The 14,874-nt window shown below is 40.2% G+C and overlaps 1 protein-coding gene across 2 annotated transcripts in view; it reads right to left on the bottom strand.

Moving 5' to 3' along the window:
* Window positions 1–14,874, bottom strand: part of lgr4 (leucine-rich repeat containing G protein-coupled receptor 4) — a 32,751-nt gene that overhangs the window by 12,102 nt on the left and 5,775 nt on the right. The window contains exons 2-4 of one of the 2 annotated variants that reach the window (XM_078247365.1): window positions 11,374–11,445; window positions 4,178–4,249; window positions 3,094–3,165 (exon numbers count right to left, since the gene is read on the bottom strand). In XM_078247365.1, the coding sequence (XP_078103491.1) occupies window positions 3,094–3,165; window positions 4,178–4,249; window positions 11,374–11,445 (216 nt within the window). Of the gene's footprint in view, window positions 1–3,093; window positions 3,166–3,773; window positions 3,778–4,177; window positions 4,250–11,373; window positions 11,446–14,874 lie in introns of those variants that run through there. The other variant, XM_078247371.1, reaches the window with a different exon arrangement.

Below are 14,874 nucleotides of genomic sequence, written 5' to 3'. Positions count from 1 at the left end.
TAACTGAAAACTTCCTCTAATTTTATTGTCACGTTTCTAGGTCATGGTCATCTAACTATAAAGTGAGGACCCTGTGTGTGTGTGTGTGTGTGTGTGTGTGTGTGTGTGTGTGTGTGTGTGTGTGTGAGCACAGTACAAGTCCTGCATTGAAATGTTTACTTCAAGTGAAAAGAGAGGCATTATGTCAGCACAATGTACTTAAATTTACGTCTGTTCAAGGTAGAGTTTTCAACTTTAATTTAACGCTGGATAGTTAACGAATAATAATGCATCATATTTTAATTGTGATATTTTGTGAGTAAAATCTGAATCTCCAACTTAACCAGTAACATTTTGACCACACTTGAAATTCTTCAAGGAATTGAAAGGTCTTGGATGTATGTTAATGCAATAACTAGCAAGCTAATTGATAGCTAATTTTGATGTGCATTGATCAGACAACTCATGTTTACTCTACCCAATAAGCCACAACCTGTATACCTCCAAAAGTAGGCACCCGAGTGTTTGCACCTAAAACAGTTCCTCTCAATGCAGAGGAGTCTGCATTGAGTCTGAAAATGTAAATCTGATCAATTAACTTGACATTTTCTAACAAACTGTACGTAATAAAATAGAGCAATAGTCTCAAGTTTCATGATGTGAATATTTACGGAATCCAATATTTGATTTCCCCCCATTGACTATATTATACTACAGAGCAGTGACACTACAAACAGTTGAAATTCTGATCAGGAGCCATGAGTTTGGTGGTAAAAAAGAAAATGTTTTTTTTATTCAAGCAGTATTATGAATGCACAAGTGTTCTTTTCACCATCACCATCCTGTTTTCTCCTGCTAACCTCCCTCACTAAGTGTCTCGTCCTCCCTCAAAATTCCTCAAGTGTCTGGGCTGGAAGAAAAACAGTCTTGATTGACATTTAGCTCTCTAAGACTTTGTACAAACCAAGTCCTGGCTCTGTCAAAGCATATTACTTCAGCTACAGACCTTAAAACCCTCACAGAGAAAAGACATCTGTTAAAAAGAAAGAAGAGCAGGAGAAAAAAGAAGAGGGGAAGCAAGGGACAAGGGGAGGGTTATAGAGGGGTGATAATAGCTGAAAGCTGGACTTTCAGTGCGTTCTCCAGCTGGGTATATTTCTCCAGGGAAAATAGAGCCATGCACAATGATAATGACATTCAGTAGTCACAGAAAAACAATGCTGAAGACTGAGGGCAAGTGGAGCAGGAAATTGTGAGGGGGCTGAGTGAAGACGTGGAAAAACACAAGTTCTTGGAAAACTCAACAATCCAACATAAGAAGAGAAAAGTTAGCGACAGATCTGCTGAATAAGAATGAATTACATTTGCACAGGTCTATTGCTGGGTTTATAGCACAACAAAAACTGCAGCAAGAGTAAATTAGATGATATGAGTGGAACCGCTCCTAAATGACGTCAAGTAAATGTCTCAAGTAAATAGTTGGTATTTCAACAGTTATTCTCGACTTGACAGAAAATAAAGTCTTAACTTTCATCATGTTGCCATCTTACAGTAGTGAAACATTTTAAATACTGTAAATGATGGCTGCAGTCACATATAAAACTACCTTGGTGAACGGCAGCCATCTGTGTGAATTTGGTCTGTACAGTCTGGTCTGTGAAGTTTGACAAACTGTAACATAATGCAACTTGGTATTTCGAGTGTGAACTTTAATTCTAAAAATGTGGCAGAAATGCATGTTGTTTCCGTTTTTGGTGCAAAAAATACCTGATTTTAAAGTGTGATTTTCAAGCACATTTGTCAGAAAGTCGGCACATTTTTTAACAAGACTAAAAGTTTACAGCCATACTAGCAGCAATGTGACATTGTACTCTGGCACAGTGGTAGTTCAAGCTTAATGCTAATGCTAGCATCCTCACAATGACAACGCTAACATGCTAAAGTTCAAGCGGAATACTGTTTACCATGTTCACAATCTTAGTTTAACATGTTATCATGCTAATTTAATGGCAATCCATCCAATAGTTGTTGAGACATTTCACTTGAAACCTAAAATGTGAACTGCATGGTGATGGTAGAGGAAAAATCAGGGGATCAGCAAAGTCATTGGGACCCATCGTCTGGAGACCATGAATGTCTATACAAAGTTTCATGGCAATCCATTCAGTAGTATTCATTTAGATATTTTAGTCTGGACAAGAACAACACCCTCATCCTCGATATAAGAAGTTCAACAACTGACAAAAAGAATCATGACAGTCTGACAGTACTGATTTTAATTCTACAGAAACGTTTAGTGCATCTCTTCTGTCGTTCACAGTGAGAAATCAGTGGCCAGTGAGCTTAAACTAAACTCCATTGTTGCCTATATACCTATTTTTGCATACATTTGTTTAGCAAATCTTCAGCACCACAACGTTTAGATCTTTACATACATTAGTAGATAAACTGTTCTGCAGTACTCCTGTTGCGTTTTATATTATCTTAGTGAGTAACTGTCGAAAATGTTTTGTTGTTAGGTTGGCACAAACACTATGAATTCCACTTTGGATAGTAAGCTGTGTAAATACACTGCAGTGCTTTCCCTGACAACAGCACTGATGACTGCAGCGTATCTTCCTGTGCAGGAATTCAGGACAAAATACAATTTCCCATTAAGTGCAACATCTAGAGAAAACAGGGGCTATTCATAAAACTCACTAACAGGGCTGGTATGACATTATGGCTTGAGATTGTCAGATTAGAGTGATTTCTAACAAATAAACATGAATTACTGATTTTTGTAGCAGCAGCAGCAGCACCACCTTTTGATTTTGATGATTAATGTTACATCAGCAATTCAAAAGAGACATTGTTCCATCCAAAGCCAAGGCTGTAGCTCTTCTGCCATGATTGGCAGTTTACAACCAATTGAAATTACATTACAACAAAATAAATTTACCAGTATGATAACATTGACAAATAATTACAGTACTGCAATCTCGCAGTAATAGCAGTGAGTGTTTCCCTAATACAATAAATGCAGGACGGAAAGGTCTACTTGAGCAGACAATACCCTACATGTGTTTATGTGTGCATGTACGCACATGTGTGTGTGTGTGTCAGAAGACTTACAGAGACTGCAGAGAGTGAAGGTTCTTCAGGGCTGCACTGGGCACAGTCTTCAGCTGATTATTCTGGAGCATACTGAAGGCAAAATGGCAAAAAATTATGATTTCAACCCACAACACATTTTCTTGCACCATGAATTTAAAACAGTATGTATCCACGGATAAATCCTTTGCTATGCTAACTTTCTAAGTGAGCTTTGTCCTCTGTGTGTTCCTGTTGTTTATATGGATTCGCACTGGTTACAGTTATTCCCTTTGGAAGAGATACTGGCTTCATGGAGTTTTCCAGATCTTTGTGTTTGCAAATGGAAAAAAACAATACAGACAACTCCAGAATATCGGAGAATTCTCTTACAAACTGCTGCCAAGCTAATGAAGAAACTTTTAACACCAATAAAGGTATACAACGATCACTTTATTTAGACTTTATTTTAAGCATTTGGTTTATTAAGATCATGTAAAATTATGTATGCTTACATAGTGGCAGTATTTGTCAAAACTGACCCAAATCTGATGTGAATGGGGTTTGTTTGAGCTGCATGTAGTCAAAATACTTCAGTTTGTTTTTACTTGTGTAATTGCAAGCAACAATGTGAATAAATCACTTGATATGATAAGCATATACAATACCTCCATGTGTTTGTGTTTTCAGTCATGTAACCAAGACCTCACCTGTAGATCAACAGGACTTTGAACTCTTGGCCCGTTGCAGAATCAACAGGGCAGTGCTTTGTGTGACGCACAATGTGTTCGCGTCTGTGCAAGCACACTAGGGTGTGCTGCCCGACTTAAATTATGCAGAACTAATTTTTACACAGGGCCTGTATGCAATGCTCTGTTAAGTGTTTTCACAGCCACAGATACTGTTGGGAAAGGGATGGAAAAGGGTATTTAGTCTACTCCAAGTGGATGTAAATGGTATGACTATGTTTAGGGTGGCAATAACTGACCGCACCACAATGTTACCACAAACTGCAATATTTACTCTCTCCCCCAGTGTGTGGAAAACTTCACACCGTCACAGCCATAAGAGTGTGTGTTTGTGTGTGTTGACGGCGGTGGTGGTGACAGGGAGGATGCATGCTTACAGGACTTTGAGCTGATGCAGTCCAGACAAGGCTTCAGGGTGGATGAATGACAGGTCATTCCCCGCAAGTCGCCTGTGGTGAGAGAAAGAGTCACGCTTATATTTTGGAAATTTCTCAAAAGTTTTAAAGCGACAGGAGACATTTCTGCATAAAAAGAACACACTGTGACAAAACCACCGAGAACATTTATATTTCTGACTAAAGTAATGCATAGTGTTTAAACTTCTCCACATCCAGCACCTCAGTAGATTAGGTTCCAGCTCTGAAGCTGAGATGGGGTATCAAAGACATGTGTCTGTGCCATGTCCTGTTGTCACTTCATCTGTCACCCACAGGAGATTAGAGCTGTTCCTGGATATCCCCTCCGTAGCTCCCTTTCCAAGCCTCCCAATCATTACTATTCAGTGCTCCCTATAGAGTGAGTGAAAAAGTGATTCACCCCTCTGAGGTCGATGCAAGCAGTGTAGCCTTGTAACAGTCTTTGCCTTGTAACCTTTTTCAGTGGGCAGCTTCTTCAGTCCCTGCATGAATTACATGAGACTGAGGGGGACACCTCCCTTTCCTGATGGGAACAGGAAGTGTATCGGAAATAGGGGTGTAAATAAGCATGGGACAAGCTGACTGGGACACACAGCCCAAGTATACTATCTGACCTGAGAGATTAGCAACAGATTTATCACTCTGCAATGTGAGTCGGACCAGGCTGAATTCCCTGCAACATTCCCTGGGTGGGAGCCTGAGAATCAAGGCTGACTGTGTTTGAAGACCACATACCCTTCATATAGACTCAAAACTGCTCTTTTGTCTGTTTGCCATGAAATTTAACTGAATTAGTCCACTGTAAGGCTTTTTGTGGTAAAACTATGAGTTGACAAGTATGAATAGCTGTGAGTCCCTGATAAGACTGAAGTATTGAGTGAATTACCTGTTCCCAGACCGGGTACTTCGGTACCAAAATTCTTAAAACGTGACAATACTAATTTTTCTACAGTATCGTAGGTACCGGGGGATGCAATTCTTCCTGACCCGACGGAGGCAGTATACGCTTACAAGTGTTCTAGTCTGCCGCCGCTAATTGCTAGAGAAGAACGCCCACCAGCACAGAAACACTGCCAAGCTCTCCATTGCTGTGAACGACGGCTTGAACGCGGTCAGCCTCTGGCTTTACTGTAACATTACATCTCAACAGCTTTCCCAACTTCACCTGGAGCTTGCAAACTGAAAGTAAAGTCTGTTTCTCTCTGCCGTTGTTGGTCAGCTCCCCCCCCTGTCAAGGCTGTCAATTTGGGTTGACTTGGCTTTGAGACAATCCCAATAAATAACTTCCAAAGCTGCATTCCACAACTGAAAATACAGCTAAATCAGCCAATCAATGTGTCTCTATTGAACCACAATTTGCCAAGAGGATGTCTTGTGACAGCTTCAATAAAAAAAATAAGATTTTAATTCCAAGACCATTCATGACTATGACCTGCAATTATAGTTATGTCACATGCAGATGGATGCAAACAAATTCAAAATGACACAAATCTTGTCTGTTGAGTCATTCTTCTTGATTTTTTCAACATACAGTGACCTATGTGGCTAATGTCAATATGACAATTCCTTTAGAACTCACCCAACCCAGAATCTACAATCACTGTCACAAGCCGCTAACCACCACATGCAAACATGGTTTGACAAATCATGCAGATATCCTTCAGGTTTCACAACAAAGAGCTTCTCCTCCTCTTGCATCTTTCAGCAAATTCAGTACATACCCCCCCAGGCTTTGACGAGGAAAGAAGAATGTGCTAAATCTCGTTGAGGAAAGGCTAAATCCTCTTCTTGTGCAACACCACTCCCACAGGTCTACCTTTGTCAATAGCAAATTCACCAAGAGCCCTGCTATGCACTCAGACAGTAAAAGGGCTACAAAAATGATTTACCACCAAAAAATAAAAAAGCATTTGGGCTTCAAATTTTGCTGAAACAATACAATTTAACTTTCTATTTAGGAAACTACTGTGGCAAAGCCCAAACAAGCAGCCATCCCCTGCAACATGCTCCCACATGCACAATACGCACCTTGTTGTACCATTGTTGGTATAGGTAACTGTGATAATAAGCCTGTGACTTAATGTCCTATGTTCATGATGGCAAGGATGTTTATATCACAATTTCCAATAATCATGTCATTTTAACAGAGTTGTGAAGTGAGAGGAGCTATTTCAGGCACCTCTGGTTCAAGAAATAATAGTTGTATTCATTTTCCCACAGACAATGTGACTCAAAGTTGGAGCACTCCTAAGGCTTGGAACAGCATGACCCTTTCCTGGTTGACTCATCAGTACAAAAGATTAACAACTTTATCAGATAACTTGTCAGTACAAAAGATAAACAAAATTGTTAGATATTAAAGTATCTTGTTCTTTGATTTAAAAAAGGTACTATGTCTGTGTTCATAAACACTTCAGGGAAGTAGTTAACTATGACCTCCAAGGTGCATATCAGCAGGAAACATCCAATCACCAAGGTAACCGCGGAGTAAGCTGAGCACAGTGCATGCTAACCATCATGCTGTTGAAAAAAAACACATTTTACCATCTACATTTCAAATCAATTTTCTTCTGTATTCTTGGTTAATTTTGGATCAAATCAGCAGCTGTGTTTTATTCCCAACTGCAAAGTGTTATACATTTCTAAGACAAATTCTCTCTGTTTTTTTGCTGGAAAGACAGACGATCACTAGAAGCACATTTAAGGTCCTTTGACAAGAGTTACTGTGAGGGTACCTGTGCTAAAGCTAAGCTAGCTGCTCTACTACGAGAGGCTTTACAGAGTGTTGCTGTGGGGGAGTGTCAGTACATAGCTTAACCGTGCTGTTTATTATGTTAACATTATTGTTCGACTCAGCCCTAAATATCTCGTTAAACTTTGAATACAGCACAGTAATTGGCAGACCAATGTGTTATGTTAACTGCCACTGCAGAGGAATAAATCTCTATCATGTACGACAGGTCAATGTATGAAACAGACCTCAAAGTTTATTATGCCTATTATGTCACAGTTAGGGAGAGGCAGCAAGAACCCAACATTCAAATCTAAGCACACACATACTAGGGTTTTTCCTGTTTTAGAACAGGCCTTTGGGGAGGGACACATATGAAGTGGGGGGTCTGAGATGAAATTATTTCCATAATGGAATATAATGCACTAAGGGGGCTTACGCATCCGGGACCTGGGTGCGGATCCGACTATATACTTGACTCCAAAGTCCAGTTTGTTTGATTAGTATGAACATTGTGTACCGTACCCAGGCACAGTTGGTCGATCCGTGCCCAAGTCCACTTGAAAAGGTGGTCTTGCAAACAAAAAAGTTCATCTGTACTCCCCTATGGTTCGCATCAGGTGTGAAAACCAGCTATACCAAATTACGGAATTGGGCCGCTGTTAAAGAGACATTTTAAAACCGGTTATTAATACTGTCTCAATTTAATAGTGATGCCATCAGACGGCTACGCAGCCCGCCGCGGACAAACAGCAGTCGGAGCTCCAGCGGGAGGCTGAGTGCTCCGCGCCCGACAGCAGCGGCTCCTCACTGCGCCGCCGCTCCCCAGGCAGCAAGGTCACTGGCAGAGTCTGGTACAGCCTGACTCTGGACAGGAAAACTGAGATCCCATTAGCACTAGCTTCACAGCAGAGCGTTCAGGTCAAGTCAAAACAATGGAGCTTAGCTGGCTTATCATCGCCAGCCGCATGTGTAAAATATAGCAGCTATGGACGTGAGGGGAGTTGACTGCTGGAAGTAAAGACAAGTCAAAAACTTAAATGCATGTATGTCAAGTCAAGTCATTACTTAAAGCAAGTGATTTTTTTTTTTAAAAACACCCATAATACAGTACTCTTACCTGTAGTATCCTGTCTTCATAAAGAGAAAAGACAAGGTATTAGCAGCCCATCTAATAAAATGATTGGCTAGTTTGTATAACTAGTACAAAAAGTATGACAATGAATTTAATCTGTATTATATACATGTATTGATATTCAGTGAAATGAATGTAATCAACGCAAAAACAAATTATTACTTTTAAATCCACAAGTGATTACTCGTGGCACAGACACAGCCATTGTGGTGGTCTAGTTCGACTAAAGAGGCTTCATCAGGGGTCTTTGAGGTTACCTGTTGCCATAGCAAGGAGTTTGACTGACAGCCAGTCATCCAACCATGACAATCACATACCGGGCAGCTTTTTAAGTCATCCAATCATTATTCACAGTTTGCGCTGCCACCGCTGCATAGCATACTTGATAGTTAGACAGAAACGTGACAACGTTAAATTATAATATAATTGAATTTAACCAGACCGGTTCTATGTGAAAACAACAACAGCAGAGAGAAACAGACCAAATAAACATGCTTGCTGTCTGGGAGTCTCAGTTGAACTCATGGAAGACTGTACCGTACCCTGGCTGTGTGGTGATGCTAGGCTTCAGAGCAGCAGGCTGTGGGTCCAGAAGTTTTCTCCCGATTACATGTAAAGCACGCTCTCCTTGCCCCATCCACTCCACACCAAAACAGACTGTTACATTAAATTACATTATTTAATATTTTACAGCTAAAATTCAAACTTATGAATACACGCAAGTCATTCGAGTCATCATGCCTCAAGTCGAGTCTCAAGTCATTTATTTTTTGTTAAGTCAAGTCACAAGTCATCAAAACGGTGATGCGAGTTGACTCAAGTCAAAGTCACCAAGTCTCAAGTCCACATCTCTGGTATTGTTACATTATTGTTATCAAGGTAAAGGATAAATTAGGGCTGGACGATATGACCTAAAATCACGTTTAATTTAACATTTTACCTTGATTACTGAAAGACTATTTCATTTCGTTATTTCATTTTTTGTTCACTGACAAGGTTTGTAATGTAAATATTCTAAACTATTAAAGGTAGGATATTTATTTCTAATTAAAAGAGTGCATGTATCATTCTTATGATTTTAAAATAATTAAAGGAAGCACACAGAGAAACTATTTACGGTTATTTAATGAATGTCTTGAAATGAAGAGGTCTTGTGAAAAAAGTTAAATTTTAGTTTGAATGGAAAAGGCAAGTTTCCTAAAAAAGTAGAAAGTAAACAGCATCTCTCGTAAAGAAAAATATTGCCATGTCAAAAGTAAAAGACAAGACTTTTAAGCAGGGGAGCGGAGTGCATGTCCCGGAAAAGTTAACCAGACTTTTACCCAGGAAACAGGTGTTTGTAATTTTCCTGGTTGTTTTAGTGTCTAAACGTAACTGTCGTCGCCGCATGACTGTCACGTTTTGTCAGCTAAACTTAACTGTAAAGATAACTGTAACGACCGGGACCTCACGGTGACTGGTAACCAGCTAACGGTCACCTTTTACCGGCTAAACTTACTACTTCGGTGTTGTCTTTAATGAAGCCATAATGTGTCCAAACGACGGGCACTGCGTTTTTCTTTGGTACAACCTGCTCCTGTTGCTCAGTTGACTCTGCGTTTGAATTCTCCTCCATGGTGGTTCCATGCCGCAGACTGGATGGGGCGATGTCCCGTGACTACACACGCGGTAGTATGTTTTTAAGGGGAAAGTACAGGAACACACACAGTAGGGAAAGTATTAACAGGATTAAAAAAACTAAATACCTGACATGGGAAAATTACGTTGGTTAGAGGTTCTGAATTTCGGTTTCGATTAATTGTCCAGCCCTAGGATAAAGTGTACCAATATGGATTTTATGGCATATCACTCAGGCAGATTCATACCGATTAAAAATAGCAAGAACAAAAAAATTTGTATTTATAGCACACATCACAAAATGGATGCAATACCATGTGTTTTACATAACATAAAAAATAGGAGAATACACAGTTACTTAACCGAAACTACATTATTAAAATAACAAATACACTTTTAATCATTCTGTCAACAACATGCAACCTTATCGACAACAGACTGACCCAGATGTCATAACCACAAATTACTGAAGACATATAGAGAGCCTATCGGTCACAGGTGATTCCAAGACTATAAACAAACTGCTAAGGAGACAGAGAATACCTGTCATCACGTCTGCTGAGCTTTGTGATGCCTTTGGCAAGAAAGAAAGAGAGCGGAGATTGCATGACTATGAAGGAGAGAATATTCCTATCTTCTATGAGGATGTCCTGCTCTCTCTTCTCTCCCTGATCTCTTCCTCTGTCAACTCTTTCTCTCCCTGTCTTTGCCCTCAGGGCCCAGGCTCTGGTTCACTGACACTGCCGCAGCCCTGAAGTGAAAAAAAAAGTCTTTAACCAAAGTTCACGGAGACAAGCCTGCAGATTTGTTCTCAGAAAGGTTAAACAAACACACATATGAACTAAGGGTATATGTCAATCAATGACTCCCTGATGACAGTCCATCCATCATGATGACCTATGAGAAAGAAGTAGTAACGAGACCGCGTGGTTTTTTCACCCTTGTTGCCATGGAAACCATTGTTTTGCCCTCTTCCTTCCTGCCTTGCATTCCTCCACACAATGCGATGAAAAGTAAATTGCCTTTCAACAAAGCAGATTGGAGTGGTGTATGGAAAAGAAGAGGGTGAAGACTCTGCCGGCTGAAAGATGCACGAGAGATGAAAAAAACCCATGCCCCAGAAGGCCAAGTGGAGCTGGAAGCGCTTGGATTTGTTCACTCCACTGGTCATTTTGCTTTCTCAGGGCTGCATGTTACCTGATATCAGGTACACAGATTTTATCTCTGACTTCCAGCAGCACTGAGCCAGACAGTGGAGTGTTTAAAGAGTAAAGAAATAACAAATACCCACTAAGATTAGATGTACGCCACTCAACAAAGCCCCAGAGCACAGATGTGCTGTTGCCACCCTGATAATCCCTTAAAAGCAAAAATCCACACAGGATGTCACATGATCGTAGCTTCAATACATGTTGTCTCACCTCATCTTTTTAATTGAGCTTTACTGCACCTTTTATAACCGCCCTTGTTCAACTCATGAATGGTTGAGTGATTCGTAACCTCACGTAATGCTGCGTTTATCTTCTCCAGCTGAGAAGAAGGGCATGTTGTGCACCTATACTGTGGGTTTTGCAGCGCAAACTCAAATACCCAGGTGCATATCATAAGCCCTCATGTCAACATTGTACAGAGTAAATACATCATTAGCAAGAGAAAAACGAGGCATGTACTCACAGTTCTTCCAGATAGGGGAAGTTCTTGAATACAAATGCTGGAAGCTCAGTGATGTTGTTCATGCTCAGGTCACTGTGGAAATAAAAAATAAAATGTTAGAAAGACAGTTTTTCAGTTCATTGATAACCTTAAAATCACAGTTTTTAAACCTTTCTTACACATAAAAAAAAGAACTTCTATAGTTTTCAAGCTGTTTCCAATAATAGATCACTTTTGTTTGCTTTCACTTTATTCTCAAAATATATTTTATTGATGATTCCTTACTCTGATTTTGTTTTTAATTCTTTAACCATTTTGCCAATTAAATTATTTGTATTGCCTCGCCTTTTGTTACGGTGAAGCCCTTTTAACCTTGGTTTTGAAAAGTGTTACAAATGCTATGTAAGTACATAAAAATGTACTTACATAGCATTTTCTGTGATTTTAATAACAGACTTAATTCTCAAAATCATCTGTGTTACTTTATTAACTAAACTATAGCATACATGCAGTTAAGGTTTTGACTGTATTTGTAAACTACAAGCAATGGGGTAGTTGTGCCACCCATCCCATATGGCACTTTTAAGTCTTTTGACTATGCCTGCATGAGTGTAACCTCAACCAAAGAAAATAGCCTTGAAAAAGCCCTTCTCCTTAGCCCCAGGGATCTTCATTTTCAAACCAACGTCAAGTAAAGATAGGCATGTAGCAGCATGAAAAATATGCACACAGGACTTTATTTGCTTCCACACCTAAGCTAATATGAGTATATAGGTCTACATCTTCATAATGATAATTTAAAAAACTCTGTTAAGTTTATGTTAGTGGAAATGTGTTAAAGTAAGGGACTGTCACAGTTAAACAGGGGACAAAATGCTGTCTTGGGCTGAAGATACCTATACAGTGATAGCAAACTCAGCTCTGCATCTTGATTAGGAGGCCCCGTAACCTGCTTCAAAGAAATCCCCCCTCAACGCCATATGTAAAGAGACGGCACATATCAAGACTGAAAAAACATCCGGGATTCACAAATGAAGCAACCCCCTGCCCTCCTTTCACTCTCCAACTGCCCATCTTGAATTTCACTGCCAGATCTCCCTAGGACCTTGTGTGTGGGCCCCTGAATCCTACAAGGATCATATTGCCCTTCCTCTGCAGTCCAAACTACACACGCACACACACACACACACACACACACACACACACACACACACACACACAGAAGCCTTAAAAGGTGGGCCCTGACAGAACCCTAATCATCTCTGCAACCTGTGTCCCATCTCCACTTACCTGGTTATCCAATTACCATACAGACTGTGCAGCTAAACTTCCATCAACATCCACCCACTCCTTATCGTTCTTTCCTACCGAGAGAACATCTCTGGTGGTGTTCCGCAACCACTGCTGCACATCTGCCACCACTGGTGGTCAGATGGATACATCCCTAACCACATTTTAAACTGTTTGACAAAATCTTTCGTAGACTGTTGACTGGTCTGAACCACATGCAGTGCTGGGGAGTACGGGAGGCCTGCATGTCTCTATCACACTTCCTCCCTCCTCCTGTGTCTGGCTGCTTTACTCATCAAGGTCCTGGCCTGTCCCTGCTAAGATAGATTGAAGGGGACACTAAAAATGCAGCTGTGATAAATGGTGACAAGCCTAAACGCTTCTACAAACAGGTATCAGTAAATGTATATCCCATGTGCCATTTTGGCTTCATTTGACCAGAGGAAGAAGAGGATCTGAAAAAGGTAGCAGACATGCTTTGAGAAAAACTAAATATGACTGCTAAGGTGAAGTATGAACATACTCTAAAAGTCAAAATACAACCCCTTTAAAAGTACAATTTCTATGTTAGTTAACATAGAAATACTACGTATCAGGGTTCATCAATAAGGGTTGCCCGATGGCCGGGGGCAAGCAAAACGCCACATTGGCTAAGTACATATAACAACCCACTTGCCCGTTTGGGAAAGTGGCTGCTCCACCGAACTCAAGAACAGTCATCTGCTCTCTCCCCCTTGAGGATGAGCAACTGGAACAGTGACAGGATGTCATCACTCGTAAAGTCAAGACAACCAAATAAACAACAGCGCGAGTACAGCATTTTCTCCTCAGGCAGAGTGAAAAACAGCGACAAAAGGCTAATTTACCATTAAAACCGCGCTCACGCAGGTCCCGTGAAATATAAAAAACCCGTGAATCAGTAGCTTGGAAAATAATTAAGTTACTGTTTATCAGACCCCAGATGAGACAAGAAGCTAACGTTAGCGAACCCTGCTGTCTCTCTGCCTTTGACTGCCCAGTGCAGGAGATGTTGTATTCCCCAAACACGCTGTATTCACTCAAGGTTTAAAATGTTTTCCAGGTTAGTGGGGAATGCATACCGCTCAAAGCCAACATGGCATTTTTTTAGTAATGTTTCCACAGCATTTTGTTTTGTTGCTGAACTGTATGTAAAATGAGTGGTGACATTAAATCACCTGTTTCACTTAACGTTATTCTAAGGTGCCGTCTATGTGCTGGATTTTTCCAAACAAATAAGCCCACTGATGGCAACGTTATTGTTCATATTTTGGCACAATGTTTAGTAATAGAAGTAGTAGTGGTCATAGTCAGTGAAAATGTGATCTGAGATGCATATTGCAAAATGTATCTGGAATTGTTTATTAGCTATGTGTGATATCAGAAAAGCTGAATGGACATATAGTGTGTTTATAAATTGTAAATTAAGATCAAATAGAACAATTTGCTTGAGTTTTTGTCATTATTTGATAAGCACTAATAAAAAAAAACTATTTGTATAGTAAAATTGACTTCGGGAAAGTAGAATTTTTTTCTCACTTGCCCGACCAGGCAGCAATACGTGTTGATCTGTTACTCTGACACTTCCTACAACCCAACGTATTTGCAGACAATAAACTGGAAATTGATAGTCCCAACCGGTGGCCAATTCATTTTTATTGTACACACTTTTAATATTAAACATTACAAAAGACTGCATATAACAACTGTCCACAGCACTTCCAACCAGACTCTTAAAGCTTGTCACCTGACCAAACTACTAACTGCCAAGAAGCAAGACACTGACAGTAACTAACTAACATAACTAGAGTTCATTGCCTCCTGTGGGAGGTTTCACCAAAAGGACAACAATCAATGCAGCACGCAAATCAAGCCTTCGTGGCAGAGTGGACAAAACAAACCGAAAAAGGCACACGCTTTGAACAAAGATCTTGTGGTCTGATACAACTACTATCCAACATATCAACCATAATGGAAAATATAATGTTGAGTGGAAACCAAAACCAGTGTTTCCCCTATAATTGCACATGCCTTGCAGGTTGCCAGACCAAACGGGAACCCCGCCGGGCCAGAAAAATCTTCTTTTTCATAAATGCCAAAAATAACGCCAAATATTTCACTAGTTCACATCTGTAAGAGCAGAACAGTCGAGTGTGTTATCCAAACGAAGATTGCGTTGTCGGTTACAAGCAGGCTCGGTAGTGAACGACACGC

Source organism: Sander vitreus, chromosome 1 (assembly GCF_031162955.1).
Source record: "Sander vitreus isolate 19-12246 chromosome 1, sanVit1, whole genome shotgun sequence".
NCBI classification, from domain to species: domain Eukaryota; kingdom Metazoa; phylum Chordata; class Actinopteri; order Perciformes; family Percidae; genus Sander; species Sander vitreus.
This window is presented reverse-complemented; position numbering and strand designations above follow the sequence as displayed.